General features: G+C 38.3%; 1 protein-coding gene across 2 annotated transcripts in view; it reads right to left on the bottom strand.

The window, feature by feature from the left end:
* Window positions 1-18,460, bottom strand: part of TESK2 (testis associated actin remodelling kinase 2) — an 83,186-nt gene that overhangs the window by 38,658 nt on the left and 26,068 nt on the right. For both annotated transcript variants that reach the window (XM_075036979.1, XM_075036981.1), the window contains 2 exons: window positions 14,959-15,080; window positions 6,275-6,323 (listed from right to left, as the gene is read on the bottom strand). In XM_075036979.1, coding sequence (XP_074893080.1) covers window positions 6,275-6,323; window positions 14,959-15,080 — 171 coding nt within the window. The remainder of the gene's footprint in view (window positions 1-6,274; window positions 6,324-14,958; window positions 15,081-18,460) is intronic.

Below are 18,460 nucleotides of genomic sequence, written 5' to 3' on the forward strand. Positions count from 1 at the left end.
ATGAAAAGCACAAGATATTAAGGAATGCAAACTGATCTGGAAGCCTCTAATCAGTATGGCTTGACTGCACACATTAGGTAACACCTAAACCTTTTATCTTGCATGAACTAAAGGGCTTCCCTAATAATTCTCTAAATTGTTTTTTTGCTAGAAACTGTATGGCAGTATCCAGCAGATGAGTAACATTTTCTAACAGGATGAAGTTGAGAGTGCCTTCATTTCTTTTAATTTTCTACCTGGTGCCACCTTTAACACAACTTTCATCTTCTCTTCAGTTGTCTTCAAGCTCAGGCTAATCAACTTAACACTGCAGCTATTTTCTTTTTTTGAGGGACAACCACCAGAGCCATCTTAGCCAGGAACTTAACCTGAGCTGGTACACAGGTAATACCTAAACTGGGAACAATTCCTTTGCTGTATGGAATATTTGCAGAATGACTGATAATAGGAACTACAGTTCTAAAGACACTAAGTTCTCTAGGGTTGGCAGACTAGCCTACTGTGATCACCAAAGCCAAGTTAAATATTTGCAGAGCTACACAACTAAAACTAAAGTTATTCAAACAATATGAATCACACTGGTGGAATAACCGTAGGGATTATAAAGTGTTACAGGAGATGGGAGGAAGAAAGAATAGAGAAGGAATGGTGTTCCAGGGCTTTTTAAAACTCTCGAAAGTGTGCAGTTGCCACCTGGAAGGCAATGTATGCCTACAATTTTTGCTGTAGCATAATGGTTTAGAAGAGGAGACCTAAGTGATGTCTGTCTGGTTTTCTCCATTCCAGGGTCAAAGGCTCTCCATAGAAAGGTGCCTAAGAACTGAGGGTAGGAAAAATGAAAGAAGGAAAATTAAATATTTTTAATGACAGATTCCGCTTATGAAAGCTGTGTATCAGAAGGACCTTCTCACTTGAAGAACTTATTTTCCCTTCCTTGTAAAAGAATAATTCAGCACAATTGTACAACTCTAAGGATTTCAAGCTTTTAGTATTTTTTCTTCCCAATCAGTGCCATCTCAAAAAGTAAAAAAAAATACTAAAAAATGGAAGGTCTCCAAACACTGAAACTCCACTAATTGCATTTATCGTTTACTTAAATTATTGCTGTTGGGAGGAAAAGCAGAGAAGGAAAGTTTTCAGTTATCACAGAGGAACTTAAAAAAACCCTCTCACTTCAAAAGCCACAGGCTCTTCCATTAAGATGAGCTTTAGGAGTACAAAAGGGATACACTGTGCAAGGAAGGAAAAAAAAAAGTCTTTTCCAAACTGCTACATAACAGCATTCTTGTCTCAAAACAATGAATTGTGGTTGATGGTAAAAACAGCAGTGTCGAATTCAGTAAGCTATTACGGTGCAACACGTCAAAATTGTCCAAGACAAAAATTAACATGTCTGGAAGGATTTCCATAGTAAATTTTTTTCCTGGGGTTTATGACACAACCATAAAAAAATTAATTGAACTGAAAATGTGCACGAGTTCAAAGAATTCTGTGGATTCTCTTAAAAAAAAAAAAGTTAAAGCAGCAGTCAAGATTCTTCTTACAGCACTTTTTGCCACATTAAACTCTGTTGTCTATATTATACACTGCCAGCATGCATTATTGCAGACAACACCACTCTGAGCACCCAGGAAACATTTTAGACTTCAAGGCACTTCCATGCACCCCTGCACACAGCACCTGTGAGGTGCAGTATATGAGGCAGCTGGTAAGGAGAACTCACCAAATGGGATGCACAGGAGGAGCCAAGTGCACAGAAAGACTGGCTCGCCCCTTAGAGTTATCTCACCATTGTTCCAATGCTACGTATCCAGCACCTTAAAACCAAAGCTGCCCAAATATACTCTCAGACTCATGAAATATCCAATACCACACCAGATACCTGGGATGGAATCAGAAGGACTGACTACGTAGTACACCAGCAAGAAGAAAGACTGAAAGACTGCGGGAGAGGCATGTCAGGCAGACAGCAGATCCAGCTGCTGGCTGACACAATACTGTCTACCCCTCCATCGCAGATCATGTGTTCCTATCACACTGCCACAGCCCTGCTCCCTGCCTGAGAAAGCTCCAATGAATGTCAGATCCTGCACTGAGCAAGTAAAGCTACAGCTTCACATTGTGGCAGTAGAGCATTTGTGCACTTTTTTACTATCATCCAGTATGAATTAATAGCCATAAAACTTCTGTTGTAACAATCAGCTATTGTTTGTGAAGCACTGCAATTTCAAGATACCCCAATCAACACATAATAACTCTCCCTTCCTCATCTCCTATACACACCGCTGTCAGGGCTTTCGTTTCCTTCAAGAAGGAAGTATCAAGCTCTATGACTCATTCTGTGCATATATGTACATCTAATTGTACCAAGATTTTAGCCTGACCTCTCAGAAATTCAGATAAACCTGCTTAACAGAGTTCAACAAATAATTTAAGATCCGCAAAAAGGTATTAAGTGGCTTTTATATGCTAGACTGTATGCTATGTTATCTGCTTCACTGTAATAGCACAGGCCTATAGAACCTGCAACGCCCAAGTTTGTTTGCCTCTCATCTAAAATGGGTGCTTCCTCACGCATCCATTCCATGGTAAATGTGTATACTTTAAGATTGTACGCTATTGCTATTAAACCATGGCTGCTCCACACTAACTGGCTCACAGCTTCATGTCCCCTGCAGCGTATGCTGCCTGCTAACCTCCTGGCAGTGGCTCAGATCTGGTCTCCGAATGCTCAGCAGCATCTCATGCTAACTTGACACCAGAGCCTGCACTACTATGCAAGTTTCTCCAAGTCTGAGGATGCTGTGTGCCAGGAAATTAAGAAATGGAAGCAAATAGAGTTGTCAGATCAGGAAGGTGGCCGGAAAACAGACAGAGGCTTGAAGGAGAGGCTGAAATTAGGTTGGAGAGGCATGCAAGTACAGCAGGAAGCCCTGCAGATTCTTGTAGCTACAGAAACAAATCACTAGCTACAGATTAGAGCTGAATACTGAGAAAGGAATACCCAGTTGCTGGTTTTACAGAAAACGAGCACAGCAAATATGTGCTCATCAGCTCAAAGCTAGTGAGGCAGTCTAATGCCTGCCAACTCATCTGAGTGGTACATCTATTAAAGCATCTACTTCACTTTCCTTAAATGTTTCTTAACTATGTGCTTGCAAGGATAGAGGTCCCTGCCAGCCTAAACCATTCTGTGACTCTAAGGATAGATACTGAACTACTTCAGAAGAGGCATATGCCATAGCTTCTGGCTTGAGTAGATCTTCAAAAACAATATTGGATTTTCAAAACTGATAAGACTGTGGATTCAGACCAAGGCCAAAGTCCTAGTGTAGTCTATAATTAAACAATTCCATTCTTATTTTGAAAAAAACAAACCAAAACAAACAGAAACTGCTTCTTGCCCAACAGTTTTAAAAACAAAAGCCACTTGAGAGGACAATTAAAACAATGTAAAATGTTGCCAAAAGGGAAAAACCCAAGGCCTATATATGATCAACACCTTCCTCAAGCAAAAAAACCTGCTCTGCATGATCCACTGTGTTTAGCCTCCTGTGTGTTTAAACATGCAAGAAAAGAAATCTGTAACACTTCAGACTCTGCCTTCCAATAATAAAGTCCTGTATATTACTAATGTAGCCCCTTAACAGGCTTATAAAATCCTCAAGACTCTTCTAACACCATTTGTGGTTGTTGCCCTGCCAGTTAATAGCACAGGAGGCTATTAAGCACAAGTCATCTAAATCCATTCACTGAACATTTGCCGCAAGTTCTCAACTTCTGTTATGGAAGCATATACATACAAATAAACATGACTCCCCATCACACCCTCAGACATAAGCTCTAAGTGATGCTGTATCCCTTTTACTTAGGCATATCATCAACTGTACTCTCAAAACACAAGAATGGATAATTAAGCACCTTACAGAACAGGTCCAGCATAGGCTAGTACAAGAGAGGATTCTCCTTGCAGTGACTCAGACACCTACTGAGCAATGGGCCTCTGAATCAACAGTTTCATTTCCAAAGAAGTAAAACCCTGGCAGAAGTTCTCCAAGTGCTAGTAGCATCAGGCTAGCATCAATTATGTTGAGCCTTGGAAGCTAGGAGACCACCTTTTTGGACCACAGGCTGAAAAATGCCATGAGACAGTGGCCGATTTGTTTATCCTCCTGGGCTATATTTGAACTGGTGATTCACCACATCCATCTTACTGATAATTCCTTCAGCCAGACATTTTAGCCCCCTTCTCTAACCTCCAGAAGTCTTCAGAACTCAACTATTACTCTACACACACTTCAAGATGAAAAATGCCACTACTGTTGCCAGAAAACACAACTAATTCCACCACTTGGAACATACACAGCTCTTAACTTTCAAAAGCTCTGTAAAACCAAAGAACAACTACTGTATTGGACAAAATTCTGTGTGGATTCCCTACAACATCAATTTATGATGGCCTCTGGTCCTGTTTTTTCCTATTAAAGGCATTAAATGTCCACCTTGGTCCACATCAGAAAAGCAGTAATCACTACATGTACTTTTATAATATGTCACTAAAGTTATTCTGTTTCTCAGAATTTTGCAGCAACCTTCTTCAGTCTAAAACTTTTCCTCTTTGGTCTCAAGATGTTTCAGGAATCTCTTCTGTTGTTCTGAATTATAACTATAAAAAGTTATTCTTTGAAGTCTTTCTTAGATTTATTTGCTTGCCAAGAACTCAAAAATAGCTGAACAAAGCAAGCAGCTACAAAGTTAGCTCTCCATGAGGAAGCATCTGTGCTGGTTTCATTTTCTTGGCTCTCTGGGTGGGGAGGGACATTTAAATGGCAAGCAACTGGGATGAAGGGGAGGAAAAAACAAACAAACAAAAAAAACCCCAAAACTAAAAAAGCATACTGAGGAAGATCTGCCAAGATTTCATTCTGCCAGAACGAAGCGTTAGGAAGCTCTATCTCTTCTAGGACATGTTTAGTGAGTGGAAGGGCCTGAAACCTCCCTGTTTTAACTGATCAGAGGTCCAAAAGAAATTGGCAATAAAGCTAGCAAAGCCTGCCTGAAGGACTTGATTAGCCATCTAATGCCAAATCTTAGAAATGTTTCCTTTACTGAGCACGGGGCGGGGAAGATCAAATAAACTGTCCCTCTCATATCAAAGGACCCCTCACATGCTGTATCTTGAACGTGTCTTTACCTTTCCTCTAACACTAGAAATACGGCCACTGTGAACTAGTGTGCATCACTCTTATAGTCACTAGAACTAGAATTGCAGAATTGTCACCCCAGAAGGTGAAGAAATTCACTGCCCACATATGTGCATCTTTGCCTCAGAGTTGCATATGGAAGTTACAGAAAGTGATGGTCACACGTATCCTGTCAGTTGGCATACAGTTATCCAATCTTCTCATTTTACAGTAGTCCTTGGCAAGCATACCAGGAATCTGTTTTAATTGCTAATTAATAACATACTTGTCTTTGGGGGTGGAAAAGGGTTAATCTTTTAATCAAGCAGTTCCTACAAAACAGAAGTAAATAAGAAACATTAACTTCACAAAACACGCATTTCCCCTCAATCTGTACTCAAACTAAAACAGCAGGAAAAACATTTTATTGATTTTGACTCAAAACAGGCAAACTATTCCTAACAAGAGAATACTCCCATCTTGTTTTTTCTGAGCAGTTCACAGGTGGATTAAACATACAACCTGGTAAAACTTGGTGGAAAGACTCATGTGAACAGAGACATCAGTTTCTCATTTGATACCTAGATCTTGGCCACAGTATATGGGCAATGGAATAATTCCTTTTTATGGGACCCAGATTAAGCTGTAATCTTGATGTTTTTTCAAATAAGAAAGTGGCAGGGACTGAATACACTAATATCACCCAGCTGAAACATCCCTGATTCACCTGTGAAATGTACACACAACCAGAGTATAAGACTTAAACACAAAGCAATGTCACTGAAACAAATAATATTTAGGGGCAGCTCAACAGCAATCCACATCTCTCATTTAGAATATTATCAGTCAAATTTTATGTTCCTACTGTGATTTTTTTTTTATCCTAATAAGCGCTTCTGATGAGAAAAGACATACAAGAGCTATGAGCCAAGTACCGTTCCGAGGCCTGATTCTGCAGTCTTCCCACTGCATAGCAAGTAGCATGTCACTAGTCACCATAAAAGAAACTATCACTCAAGGTGAACAGCAGTTGCAGAATCTGGCCTGAGAACTGTTTCATATTGAGTATGCATATCATGAAATAGTCTTACCTCAGTAAGTGCGTGCAGCTGTCCTTCATGTACACAGACACCCATAAACCTATAAGAAACAAGAAAAGAAAAGTGGTTTGGGCTTTTTCCCCCCCCTCTTTTTCTTTTTTTTTTTTTTTTTTCTGTAAAGAAACTAATCTAATAAGAAGTACTGGATATGCCAAGAAAGAAGGAAAAAGTAAAAGAAAAAATTCAGACTCACAGATACTGCATACCTCAATGTTGATTATTTAAACATCTCAGCACAAAACAAAATCATGTGTGTACACTACAATGAATTTGAATTAGCAGTTCCAAGAGAGCACAGGAGACAGCTCAAACTCAGGATGGAAAGTTACTAATTTGACTACAAGCAAAGGCCAGCATATAATGTTTTACGCAAAAAGGAACAGTCTCAGAGTTCTGTTTTAAGGAAGTTTAAGCCAAGTAATCCACTGCTGGTCTGCATAAATAGAAAATTACTTCCCTTTGCATTTTGCTGCTTAAGCATAAAGTTGTTTCTTCCTATCCCATTCCTAACCACTCAGGAACATGGGGGCATGTATGTGCAGCATACTTCCCCTCCCCAACCCCCTATTTCCAACCCCTGGATTGAAGCAAGTTTTGATGGTATCCAGTATACACACATTCCACAAAAGTTACCAACAGTGCACAAGTTTCAGACTCCTGCTGTTAATAGTAATGATTGTCACCCTTGATTTTTCTTGAAAGCGGTAGGGAATGTGCCATACATTTAACATACGAGGAACAACTGAAAGCTCATTTTTACCACCATACAAGCTGAACTTAAAAGTGACAAAATGCAAATTAATATTAATGGTAAATATCTCCCATGAGAAAGTTCAGTGCAACTTAAATTGTATGCACTTCAGAGCCCTCCCTGCACAGTTAAAGTATTGGTTCTTTTTAGATTAACTAATTTTCAGTTTTATCATTTAGATTTTGGTCTGAACAAACACATTGTCATTTTCACAACATTCAGAAATTTCCACTTTGCAAGCAAGGGGTAGAAATGCATGATTTCATTAAATGTGACGGGAATCTTGTGGAGTACAATTTGAAGGAAAAGGACCTTTTATATACTCCAACACTTCCGAATTTAAAAACAAAATGATGCAAGACACATGTAGGACTAGTTCAGCTAAGCTGCTTTGGAAGAAATGAATGATCCTCACTGTTCTCTTGTCTAACAGCTGACTGGTAAATTACAAGCAGCCAAAGAAAAAAAATATAGGTAAGGTCCTTTGCATAAGCTGAGCTGTGGAAATCTGTTTTTATAACCAAAGAAGCAGGACTTGTACTTGAATGTCTATTGCCTGCTCGCACCTCAAATAATAATCCCTGAATTAAATATGCAAATTTTAATTTGAGAGACAGTGAAAATCCAATTCCTCTTGTTTAATGCTTAGCAATAGGGCACAACCAGGTATTCAGGGGAAGGGGAAGAAGGGTTCTTTTAGATATACCATCTACTCAAAACATTGATGTTTCCAAGTTTCACTTCATACAGCAATTGTATATGAACAATTTTGTAAAACAAGTTGACAAATTAAGGTTCCTGAGAGCAAGAAATCCAGACTCCTCCAGAGCAGAAATCTGTTTCTTCCTTAATGAATTCTGAAAGTCTCCAGAGCTATCAGGCATGGTGTTAACAGCTTTATTCACAAGCAAAAATGGAAAAAAAATCCAAAACATGAGTTCCATTATTAGACAACTTTTGAAAGTATTATTTTCTCTTCTATGAAACATGCTAATGACACATGGTTAACCCAGTACTGCAGTATTTTCATTCAACAAAAACCGAGGCTAAGTAATTAAAAATAATAATGTTTTCATCTATATATCCACTCTTCCTTTGTAAAGGTTTATTACATCACTTTCAAATCAGGAATTAATTGTAATTAACTTAATTCTAAAATATGAATGCAATTAAGAATTTATAAAAATTTTGGCAAAATTAAATTTCTTGTCCCATCTTTACCAAGCAGGAAACACATCACTGTCACCCAAAGACTGGTAGAACTTAACTTTTTCTGCCAACCTGTTTTGGTCAAGGGAAGTCTCAATGGAAACATATTCATTACCTTTGTGAACCTATGCCTAAGGCAGAAAAGACACACTGGCTCAAGTTACTAAAAGTAAGAGTTCAAAAATTCTTAAACGTTTAGGGTTTCTACTCGGAAACAGACATACAGTTCTAACTTTAAATCAGAAATTAAAAACAAAGCTCAATATCATGATCTCATGGAAAAAAGCTGGACATTAAGATACATTTATAAACCACACATATTTAGAAGTTATTACCCAGGAAAAGAGAAACCAGATACACTGATAAAGACAGAGTTAATGAGTTTACAAGCAACATACTGAAACCATTTAAACTTTGTGTCAAGAATCTCAGTTTTCAGACTCTGGAAAATAGATTGATAGAATGGATCTCTAGTGATCCAAATTCCTGGAAAACTTCTACTTAGCTGCTGTATCAAGCCGTAATAAGCCTCTTGGTTAAGCCAAGTACTGCTACAAAACACTGTTGGAAAGCATTTTCACTAAAAGATAATACATGCAGCTGCTACCAGGAAATAAAATTACCAAGCAAGACTTAACATAAGATTTCAATTTCTGAGAATGCCCCAGATGAGATTCCAAGTTCTGTGGATAGGAAGCTGACATGCTGGTCCAGTACAGCTGAGCTTATTCCTGTTGGCTAGACGGACTGTCTCCAGAGCCAAAATGTGCTCGTAGGTGAACTTCAGCAGAATGTCTTGTCAGCCAAAGGTTATACTTCCTAGAAGCATTTCTAGTTGGAAGAAGCTTCAATGACCCAGTCATCCACAAAACAGGAAACCATTTGCAGTTTAAGGAAGTTTATTTTCAAGACAGTATCTGGCCTTATCAGGAAAGCTGAAGCAATTCCAAAATCCTAACTAGTGGTTGGAAAAGTTTCTCCAGAAGCTGCAAATATGAAGGATGCTATTTGAGTCCACCCTACTAAATGCAGCACAGTACATTTCCACCACAAAATGCTTTCTAACAAATGTCAGCAATGTTCAGATGTTGGAAGTCTCTTTCCATAAACCAAGTTATTCCTCAGTCAATCTGGAATACCTGCCCTCCTAGACAAGAGCAAGAGAAGGTACTCTGGATATTCCTTAGTCTGTTACAGCAGTTACCCAAACTGCTTTCAGGTCAGTCAGACTGCAAGGGAGAAAATTGTGGACAGGAAAGGGGAGACTAAGAACTGTAGCCTCGGTCTGCAATTTTTGCCTCCTTGATAAATCAAGGAAAACTAATATCCAGATTATACAGCCACTGTGGACATCGAGACATTGAACACATGCTTCCCATTAAAAGAACTTCACTGGGACATGTTTCTGTTCTGTGGATAAACCTGGGGCAGCTACAGTCCAACATAATAAATTGATGCCTTCTGAAATCTACTGCTTGTGTGAGAAAATTCAGCAGTTTGATGATAACAATAAACCTAAGAAACAAACCAAACACACCAATGCAAGTCTCTCATATGGTCTCAGTAACACAAAGAGAAACAAGGTCAAAAGACACATGCTTATTTCACTGCACTGATTGTTGGAGAAGGAAGAGGGTGAGTAAGAATATTAAGTTTGCATTAAGACCCTCCTTAATGTTTTAGGCACCATGCTATGTTAAAAGTTTATTTTAAATTTTCTACCCTTGCATTTTGATTCCAAATGCAGAAGTAAGGCATTTAATCTATCCTTTCTGTAATGTATTATACACAATGCATAGAGCCTCTCTTCTGCTGCCTTGTGCACAGCATTTCTAAAATACTCCTTTTCTATGACCACACTACACAGAAGTAAAAGTATTTTTCTTCTCTGTTAAAGCACCGTTCAATACAGGACAAAGGATGTTAAAAGACAAAAGCCATTCTTCTGCCTATTGTAACAAAGTCCATCACGAGTACTTTCACAAAAAGGAAGCTTTGAAAGGAGAAAACTGCACACACAAAAAAACTGGTATTGTGTTCCCAGGGTGCTAGATTTGTCTGAAAGGAGATGAAATAAAATTCTCCTTGAAAGAAGTTCATGTAATATGCACACTGCTTGCTTTTTAGTATGTGTGCATGCGCACACAAGAAGGTGGATTTAATCAATGAGTCAATCTGCCTGCTCGCTCACTGCCAAACACGCAGCAATACCTCCAAGCGCTCCCATGAGAGCACTTAAGACATGAGCTAAGGCTTTCTGTGTACAGAATGTTTTAAATGAAGTCCCCACGGTATAGATCAAATAAAGAAATACTTTTTCATGCAAACAGTAGTGGTATTAAAGACTGAAATTCTATCTCAAAATTGAAGGTACGCTAATTTTAGAGACAGCACAGGAGATGGGAGAATCTGTGTTAGCACACCACTTCATTTGTGAAAATGAGAAAAACACACCTGTAAGACATTACCAGAATGAAAAGGTATCAGGTCTCTCAGGTTGCAGCCCTAAGGCTCCCAGCCTAGGACACAAGGAGGGAGATTTCTTGAGTCCTTTCCAGCCCTATTTTCTTACTTTGATTTGGGTAAAAACTCAATGACTACGGCAGCACATTGGTATCCAGAAAAGCAGCAAAGTGGTAAAAAACATTTACAAGCATACGCTAGACCTTTCTGATCAAAACGGATCTACAGAGAGCTGACCAAGAGCAGAATTTGAGCCCAGAAATACCAAAATGAGTGGGGATATTTAAAGCTAGCCTTTCACTCCATGCCCAGAAACATGTTATTTTTAAAGCCTAAATAACCAGATTGATACTTCACCAAGTATCAGAAGCAGGGAAACTGAAATACCTTGACACAACTCCATCTCCTAAAGCAGTACAAAAGTGTCACCAAGGTAAAAACACAGACTGCCTCTAGGTAATCTCTACCAGGCTAAGGAATGGAAGAAAGTCAGCAACTACTGACAAACTCACACTCCAGGACGGTGATTGCAGGCTAGGATAAAAACCTCAACAGGCATCTGTAACTGTGAAAATGAGTTGATACAGACAGCACAGAAACAAAAGCAGTTCCTAATGGTCAGCAATATTTATTACTCACATCAGTGCAATCAATGGCAAAAATACAAGACTCTTTGCAATAACATACTGAAGTTAACTGTGGGCACATTGGAATTGACAGCTTGTAAAAAGTTGCTATGTATTTTACAACACTGGCAAAGGGATGGGTTTTTTAATCACCCAAAGGATAATAATGATCTTTGGCTACCAAATACACTACTAGGAAGAGGAATCTCTTCTCTCCTCCATATGACTTAGTTCATATAAACTAGGGAAGAGTTCTAGGAGAAAAACATTGATTCAATTACAAATTTTAGGTACCAAAGCATCAGGATGTTCAAAAACATAACCATGCACCCAGATTTAGGAAGACTCTAGCATACTAAAACAAATGTATCATTGCTGAACCTGACATTCACTTTCTGAAACATTAACTCACTGAACTGCACATGTTGAAATAGGCTGAGAGCAGATTTTGTATGCTGCAAAGCCAGTAGCTATGCAGTTTCATAATTTTACAAACTATTTGATATCAGAGCACCTCGCAGCCCTCTACCTGCTACAATTAACCACTGCACAACATGATCTCAACATTTTAGCCTAAGAATCCACTATTACCCTTACTGGCAAACAACAGATCAGCACTAAGGAAAGTAACTTGTTTACAGCGTAAGTTAACAGTAGGTAGTCCTAAAGCTTACAGAAGATGAAGAAGCTCAGAGGTACGTATTAGATAAAATCAGAGTACGCCTTCAAGGCATGTGGATGAGATCCAGTGACTAATCAATAAATAATTAAACTTGATGCTAGTGACAAAACAGCTTACTCAGTAATATAGAGGAAGAACTTCAAAGGACAGAAATTAAGTTAAGAAAATAACATTTAACAGTGAACTGAGGTAGCTCATAGTGTCTGGAAAGGGGAAGTTATACATTAGAACTTCTTGTATTAGTATTTAAAGTGAATGATCCTCTTCCAAGGTTAAAATTTCCAAAAATAATCCCAGAAAAAGTTTCAGCAGGAACACATTGTTGTAGAACATTTTCCTAGTGACTTCTCAGTAATACTACTCCAGCAGCTCTTACTTGACAACACAATGTTTTCACCTCACCACTTTACTATAAAAGCAAATTATTATCAAATATTATTTTTAATGTGTTTCTAAAGTGGGAAATAGGTCCTAGACTAATTTTTACAACAGTAGTAGAAGCAGCAATGATTTAGAGGTTTCTGAAACATAGATGTTTGCATGCATGTGTGTGTATATATACAGGTATATATAGACACAGAGGCAGGTAACATTTAAAAAGGGCAAAATCTTCTCCCAGCCATAATGGGACTGGAAACACTGCAGTAAGTGATTTTAAACCAAAAATAGAATGACACATAACTAACACACAAAACCACTAAGTTATCCGCTATGGAAAGAAAAATAATAGTTTTTATTGATTATTATTATTATTTGATAGAAGAATAAACTAAAACTAAATACAGTTTTCTCATTTGCATTTTCTGTAGGAATGTCCTTGCTCCCTGCAGCAAGGGTACTTACCTAATACATAAGAAAAAGGCAGTATTTTTTACCAGAGAACCAATTCTCTTTGAAGAAACCTCAAATCAAGCAAGTGTAGTTTATTCTTCAAAACAAATTATTCAAAGATAAACCGTTTCTATTTAAGTCATTTATTTCTTATGTATTCACTTATAACTGCTTAGTTGAGCACACAGAATAAAAGATTTCTCTATCAATCCTGTGCAATAACTGGGAGACCAAATGGAATTCCTTTTCTCCTTCATGCATAAATCAATACATTATTGTTCTTTCTTCAGGACCATCTGTGCAACACCACTGACTTCAAATTATTCATAGGCTATAAGGCCAGAGGGGACCAGTATATCATCGGTATGATCTCTCAGACATCATAAGGCATTTAAATTTCAGCAATTACTCAGAACTAAGCACAATAACTTTTGTTCTCAGCAACACCTGTGTAACTCCATTCAAGGGGGGGGGGGGGGGGGGGAGCAGGGTTACATTAAGCTGCAACTGAATGCTTTTTGCCTCTGAAACTATCCCTTTCCTACTTTCCCTCACCCCAGCCCAAATGAAATACCTTATTTTGAACAGAGTTGTAAAGCTAGATGTTTTTTAAAATAAGATTTACAAATCACACAAAGTTGATAAAGAAACTGATAAAGTATACTGACTTCATGATTCTGACAATGCAAATCCCATGAAGTTATTCTTGCCACAAACCTTACTAAAAAAGCAGCTGTATCAGTCCCCAGGATCATACTCTGCTTATCTAAGGATTCTGAGGGAAAGGAAGTGGTGGATAGATATAAGAAACAATTAATGATCCTGAAACCTAAAAAGCCAGATATCTAACATAATAAAAAATAAAATAAAAAAAAACCAAAACCCACCAACAAACAAACGGAAGAGCCAGAGGAGTTTCTGGGAACTCACCTCACCTTGGATCAGAGAAAACAGACTATGAATTCTAATTAGAGACAGATTACTACAACACTTGAATAAATATATTGTGATAAAACCAATACAGTTTACTATGAGTAAAAATTCTCTAAGTTCACAGGTTTTGGGGGTTTTAAGAAAAAAAAAAATAGAAAATAGGCATGAATTAATGGAATGTTCCCTACAGATAGTCCAAATGCTTCTGATATGTCTCCTCATAAATACTGAAGGAAAAAAACAAGATAATATTGTTACACATCAATTGATGAAGACTGAACCAGGGTTTCAAGGATGAGAAAAGTTGGTTATAAAGGATTTTAGGAATCAGTACTACATCTGTACTATTTAACAGTCCAGTGAAGAAAAGGAAATTAAGTTACTTAAAGTTCACTGTGTCTCCAAAACTTTTCAGAAAGAGCTATACTGCCTGAGACTATCAAAATAGATCCCAGCTATGCAACAGCAGTTTAGGAGAATTGGTTATTTGGTGCACCTTTAAACTTCTTAATGTTATATCTTCAGCTAATTATGTTAATTGAGTGTCACATCATCATAAAAGAGTAACCAAGACTGAAGAGATTCAAGGAATAAGAAGATAAACATTGAAACATTCTGGATTTGCATCCAGTAAATCTATTGCAAAACAAGAACTGCCTTTTTCCTTTCAAGAGCAGGTAAATCAGAATAGTTCAACTCTAGTGCCTTTTCTTCAGTCCCTCTTATCCCACCTTGCAATACTACACTAAGAAAATGCTAAAAACTATAAAACAGACCTAAAAATATGAGGAAGCTATGGCACTTTGCATTGTTAATCTGCGAGGTTATTAACCATTGTTTATATGAATGGTGTTAAATTTGCAATAATTTAAATTCATGAAAAGAAGCCAAATTTCACTCTTCATACCATTTTACTGATTCATCAGAAATTTATGATGTGAAAACTTGTTTTTCTCTGAAATAAGTTACTCATTACTGGTAAACTCCAGATAGAAAAAACTTGAGCAAATGGAAAATCCACATGATTTTGCTTTCTCCTCCCCTTCTTCCATTAAATTAAAAGCTGATCCTAATACATTCACAACAGATAAAGCTATAATAAAAAAAAAAAAAAAAGGAAATAGGAAAGCTCTACTAAAGACAACCTATCTCTATACGATTCAGAAAAAAGCCAGTATACCTTAAGATGTTTGGATGTGAGAGTCTATTCATAAGCTGAACCTCTTTCAGCATGTTTGCTCTGTTGCTGTTCAGTGTGTTCATCTTCAAAGCCATGACCTGGTCTGAAGTTCTGTGCCTTACCTACGGGATGCAAACAAAAAATGGTAAGGATATGAAATGCAAGACTGAAAAATCAGTAATGTTGTAGTACAACTCAGAGATCCTTCATGACAAATGACTTTATCTATGCTCTGATTTCTGTAGTCTCTCACACAGATTACTTTCTATCAGCATACGATCTAAATGTGAAAAGGTATTTTGCTCTTCTCTTGAAACTGGTGATGACAGAAAGCCTGAGAAGTTGAAAAAAAAAATTATCAGCTTCTTAGTACAAGTAAAGGAAGCCACTTATTTGTCCAGGGAGATAGTTTCCTACTGCAAGACCTATGAAACCTACCTTCGTTCCACCCATATCCCTCTTCTTTTCCCATTGCAGTGGTTGGTGTCATTGTTCCACAAAACATGTTATGAGGGGACCCGCTGGTTACAGCTACAGGGCAGATTTCAGAGGCATTCAATGTTTACTTCTGAACCAAGACCACAAACCGGATTATACGATCAGTGGACAGAAAGCATTTATACCAACACCTGCTGCGAAGCAGAGAGGTTACTGGACATGGTACCTAGTCTGGGATGTTAGCAGTGGCTGCAGAACGTCAGCATGAAAAAGAGGATTTCTCTAACAACTGCACAGAACCAGCACAGCATTCAGAGTAACCCTCCCCAGTCAGAAATGCATGATTGTGGCCATTTCTAACTTGATACTCTCAAACTAGCCTATCTGTCACCAGCAAACAGACCAATGTTATGTAGATGCGTGCTACTATCAGAAAGGAGTTGTCACCATAGTGCAAGATTTGCCAAGCCTTAGAATTTCCTTGCAGTTGAGCGTTTCCACATGCATATCAGTAGTATTCATGGAAATTGTGTTCCCATTATTTTCTTCCTACATCAGTACTTGCAGGCCATAAAAAGAAAATGTGTACTTCTTAAAGCACTGAACTACAACCATGGCAAATTCATTCATGTTTACTGAGATTAGAAAAAGGTTAGAAAAGTCTGTGATGCAACAGTTTTCCAATAAAAGGCTTCTTTAGCTGTGCTATGTGAGTTACAGAAAGAACAGCTGAACTCATGATAAGCAGATTAAGAAGAAAGCTGGGTATGTTTTTTGGAGGTGAGGCTCACTGGTAGGTCTGAGGCAGCAATTGATACCCATTTTCAAGGTTTATTCACACACTGTATCTTCAAGAACAAGGGGCATATTTCAGCTAAACATTCTCACCTAGACACAATGCACCATGAATTCAGCACAGGGATGTACTGGGAGGAAAGGGTGTCTCATGTTTCAGATGTGTGCCTGGCTTAACGCTTCTGAGTTGCCTATTCCTGTCCTAGGTCCTAGTTTGAAGTATAGGGTAGCACTGGAAACATGGCAGTTAAGTAGTAAAACAACATCGAGGGACTAAGTGAGAAGAAAAATAGCCCACAGATGCTTTTTCTCCTGCTTCCCCCCAGCCCATGCACAGGAGCTCCTCCAATGTGTCACCCACAGTCACCCAGTAATCCCAGTGCAAGAAGGATCAGAGAAAGGAGGTGGAGAAGGATACAGAAACCAGCACTGAGAGCAGAAACAAACAGCAAGTTCATAAGCATGGGACTCCTCCTTTCAGTGGCAATACTGGGTTTAAAATAAAACTGGTTGAACTACGGCTTTACTACATTATAACAAGATAATCTAGAATCCTTCTGCACACAACCTGTCTTGCCTGTTTGGCATGCTTATTGGTTTTAAGCTGGATGATTGCATGTTAAGTTGATGAGGTTTATTGTTACTTGTCAGGTTTCTTGTGTCTATTGTGTGCTTTCATTAAATTTTAATTTCACGCAGCTTTTGCATACCCAGCCAATTTGAATGAACAAGATAAATTGGAGAGGTCAATGTCTACGTACAGACTTTTCAAACATATATTTTAGTTATACATTAGTTTTATTAGCAGTAATGCTTTGGTTGAGAAACAAAAAATTTTTAAAAATGCTTTCATAGACTTAAGAAAGGAAGATTTGTTCCAACAATGCAAATTTAAATTAAGAAAAAAGGACAATTTAAAAGCTTTGAATCTATACACAACAGCTAAATCAGCACACTTCCTCTGGGAGGAGGGTTAGGAATCTTGGGTGTTGTGGTGAAGTAATTTGGGGTTTGCAGGGAATAGGAAAGAATTTCAAGGAACTTAACTCCTACAGGCAGAGAGATGCTCTCAACAGAACTTCCTCAGAAATCAGCTTTCCACTGACACAGAAGCCTCAAGGTCTGCCAACAGGGAATGAATAGAGGTAGAAGGTGAGCAGGAACTCAGATGGAGTGTGGTCTTAAACAGTATTTGCCTTTTCATTAACTCTGCTAGCTACCTCTTAATTTCCTGCCCATTTCTATAATTCACTCAGTTCTGTGCCAAAATTTCAAGTCCTTTTGCCTCAACTCTGAGGTAAAAGTAGAATCTACCATAGGACCTTTTTCCTTGTTCTTTGCCTTTTCATTGTTCTGACCGCTCTTCCTGAGCTAGGGAAACATCAGAAAAGAGGGTGGGTAAGTTTTTGGGGCACTGTCCCCCTGCATGCTTCCCAGATTCTCAGGTCTGATACGCAAGAGGAAGAGGTTAGCAACTGCTTCTCAAAGGTCTGACTGTCCACAGTACTAACTCCACATTCCAGAGAAAACTGAGCCACTTTTGCAAAGACAAAATTTTTCATCCTCCATTTCAGAAGGATATTCTGCAGGCTTTTCAGTCTTGATAGACTGAACAAGGTTCTGTGGTGAGGTCTGGGTTTTTTTTCATTCGTTTTATAAAATCATTTTCCCCGTGCTTGGAAATAGCTCAGATTTCTGGCATATATAGCATATTCTGTCCCTATAACTGGTCTCTAAACAGCACCTGCCACTGCACTGTGCTTTGTTTCAAAGGGACACTGTAAGGTAATGCCAGCAATTTTATTTGAACTTCTGTATACTGTTCTGATGTTGAAGGATGTATTCCTGCTGAACCTGGTAGAACAGCAAATTACCTAATCAAACCAAAGGAGAGGTGAGAAACAGGGACCCTCTCTTGCTAGCTACTCTTTAAGCAAGGAGGAAGAAGCAGAACTGGAGGTGGGAGGGCATCTTCTCAAGAGGACAATACCCAATATTATGAATAAAATCAAATACCAGACTATATATTGTGGAACACAATGCTAATCACTTGGAACATACATAAGGCTAATTGTGTTCTCTCCTCTGAAGCACTGCTGGCAAACAGTATTTCTGTGGAAAGAATGGACTGCCAACAGGGAACAGATAGGTCCTATCTTGAGGGTCTTGGTCAAGCTCCGGATCATCTACATAGAGCTATCAGTTACACTACCCTCTGTGCTCACTTACCCGTCAGTCATACCCTAGACAAAATTTGGGTCTACTTTGG

Source organism: Buteo buteo, chromosome 10 (assembly GCF_964188355.1).
Source record: "Buteo buteo chromosome 10, bButBut1.hap1.1, whole genome shotgun sequence".
Classification (NCBI taxonomy): domain Eukaryota; kingdom Metazoa; phylum Chordata; class Aves; order Accipitriformes; family Accipitridae; genus Buteo; species Buteo buteo.